Consider the following 2,500-nt stretch of genomic DNA (forward strand, 5'->3'; position numbering starts at 1 on the left):
TTCTCTCGCTGATGATGCTCGGAGAGGAGCGGGTGACGGGAGCGCAGCCCTTGGTCTTAACGAGGGCGGCGAGCGAGGACACGGGAGAGGGGCTGGAGGGGGTGGTGGGCGTGTGGGTGTGGTTCTCCGGGAGGGGGGACAATCTCGTGGGTGAAGAAGGTTGAGAACTGCGACGGCTGGTCAAAGTGGCCATTCGTCCCAGAGCGCGGATAGCATTTCCAGTTTTCTGGATTTTTAAGGGAAACAAACGAACAAACCATGCAGTTACGGGCACACACTACCATAATATTAGGACGTGACTCATGAAGGGTTTTATTAATATTTACTGAAGTCACAAACTTGGAAACTATGAATCAAAACTCTAATAGACTGTAAAAAATGGAATCTACGAATCAAAACAAAACTTATTCACTCAAGATTCAAAACCTACACTAGTAATGAACTCATTAGTGTCAAACACTTCAAGGGATTAAAAAGGCTTAACTCTAAGAAAACCAAACTTGCACATGCACTAGACTTATCTTCGAAAATGATTCAATGTTTCAAAGTAATGTAAATTCTCATCATAACCTAGCAATATCTATCACAAGTATATAATCAGTACGAAAAGCACAGCCAAACCCATTACACACCTGCCACTTTCGCCTAATGATGAACTTCTTCAGTTTGTCTGTGGAGAGGACGACCTTGTTCATGGTTCCTTCAGTCTGGTTCAGCCAGCGGTGCTCCATACACTGCGCAGGCGTGAGTCGCTTTCTGAAATGTAGAAAAGCGATTCCATTGGGACTGCACTAAACCTTATTCTTTGAAAATAACTAATGCAAAGCGTCTGCTACCAAAGGGACCCTCAGCGACACTCACTCTTTCCGTTTGACAAGCAAGGACTGGATGAAATCTTTGGCATCGTCAGTAATGGCATCAAAGGCGTCGTCGTCGAAGTCGAACTCGGCGCGGGTGATGTTGCTGAAGGTCTCGGCATCGTTGTCGCCCATGAAAGGGGACAGACCCGACAACCTGCGAAGGGCGTGGATGAGAATATCGTGCGGAACAATCTGTCTCCTGAATTTTAGTCTTTAAGTGGCGATTACATAAAGCATGAACAACATTCGCTGTATGAACTGTTTTTTTCTCGAATTAATTCACATACTTTCTTTCAAATAGCATATGCGAAAACCAGGTGCCGACTCACAGAACATAGCAGATGACCCCGACGGACCACATGTCGGATGCGAAGCCGATGGGTTCGTAGTTGATGACTTCGGGCGCGATGAATTCGGGGGTTCCGAACAGCACGCGGCAGGGGTCGTCTGGGTTAAATCTCCGCGCCAAGCCGAAATCTATCAGCTTGATCTGATGGGACGTACGACGCACACACAGAATGTTCTCGGGCTGAAAGGGCATTCGTTATGATTAGTTTCATGGTATTTCCGATTACTTGGAAATATTATCAGGCATCGTATAGGAAGGAATATAAGCAAATAGACTGTTTGTTAACGTCCTGTTTCACCTTGAGGTCGAGATGTACAATGTTGTTGCTGTGCATGTATTGCACTCCCTCGCAGATCTGTCTGACGAAGAGGATGCAGTCAAGCTCGGTCAAATTGAAGTCGTCGGCCACCACACGCTCGAACAGCTCGCCGCCGGATATACTGCAAATCATTTTCATTAATCAATGTACAAAACACACTAACACAACTATTAACTCGTGTAAAGAATATTAACACATTTAGACTATAACTTAAACCAGCTTTCTATTAAGAAGTTAACGCTAGACAAATGTTACAGAGCTGAGAGGACGGTTGCTCTTTCTTAATTTCACTTACTATTCCATCACCATGATAATCTCTCGTTGACGCTCGTAGGCCGCCCCGAGCTGAAGGAGCTTGGGATGTCTCAGAGCGTTCATGATGGAGATCTCTTCGCGAACCTGCAAGGAGGGTAAGACGTACAGCTTATGTCAGATCAGCTTTTGTCAGAGCAGCCTATGGCATCGCATTTCAATGCCTTGGAAATTAATGTTGTGTTGCGATTCATGAACAATATCTATAAATGTGCGTATTGCGAACGTGACGTGGTCTCTGCCTGTACCTTTTCCTTGTCCTTAGCCTTGATACACTTGATAATCTTGGCCGCCCTCCTGGTGCCGGAGGCCTTTTCAGTGACCCTGTAGACGATGCCGAATCGGCCTTTGCCGACCTCCTCGTGCAGGGTGTACTGCTCGTCGAACATGTTCCCCGGCTCGATTTCGACGTTGAGGGGAGCGAAGGCCGTTTCGTAATCTGAAGAGTATATTACAATATTGAAAAGGTCATGTGTATCCTAAGGGGGAATATCACACATGTTGGTCTGAGACATCGCATAGTTGAGTCGATATAATCCTCCTCCTACCTTCCGGTTCGGGTTCCACCTCCGCCTGCTTGGTCTGGTTGGCGGTGGTGACGGGCTGGGAGGGCTTCGAGGGCTCGGAGAGGCCGTGCATGTTCTGCGCCCGGACGCGGAA

General features: G+C 47.0%; 1 protein-coding gene across 23 annotated transcripts in view; it reads right to left on the reverse strand.

Moving 5' to 3' along the window:
- Positions 1–2,500, reverse strand: part of LOC122266136 (uncharacterized) — a 383,334-nt gene that overhangs the window by 1,781 nt on the left and 379,053 nt on the right. For 22 of the 23 annotated variants that reach the window (XM_086542571.1, XM_086542570.1, XM_086542567.1 and 19 more), the window contains 8 exons: positions 2,389–2,500; positions 2,089–2,279; positions 1,824–1,927; positions 1,508–1,649; positions 1,190–1,389; positions 862–1,014; positions 633–756; positions 1–226 (listed from right to left, as the gene is read on the reverse strand). The exon at positions 1–226 is cut by the window's left edge; the exon at positions 2,389–2,500 is cut by the window's right edge and continues 55 nt beyond it. In XM_086542571.1, the coding sequence (XP_086398697.1) occupies positions 1–226; positions 633–756; positions 862–1,014; positions 1,190–1,389; positions 1,508–1,649; positions 1,824–1,927; positions 2,089–2,279; positions 2,389–2,500 (1,252 nt within the window). The remainder of the gene's footprint in view (positions 227–632; positions 757–861; positions 1,015–1,189; positions 1,390–1,507; positions 1,650–1,823; positions 1,928–2,088; positions 2,280–2,388) is intronic. The other variant, XM_086542572.1, reaches the window with a different exon arrangement.

Source organism: Penaeus japonicus, unplaced genomic scaffold (assembly GCF_977035675.1).
Source record: "Penaeus japonicus unplaced genomic scaffold, GWHDUDI00000001_assembly GWHDUDI00000012, whole genome shotgun sequence".
Taxonomy (NCBI): Eukaryota; Metazoa; Arthropoda; class Malacostraca; order Decapoda; family Penaeidae; genus Penaeus; species Penaeus japonicus.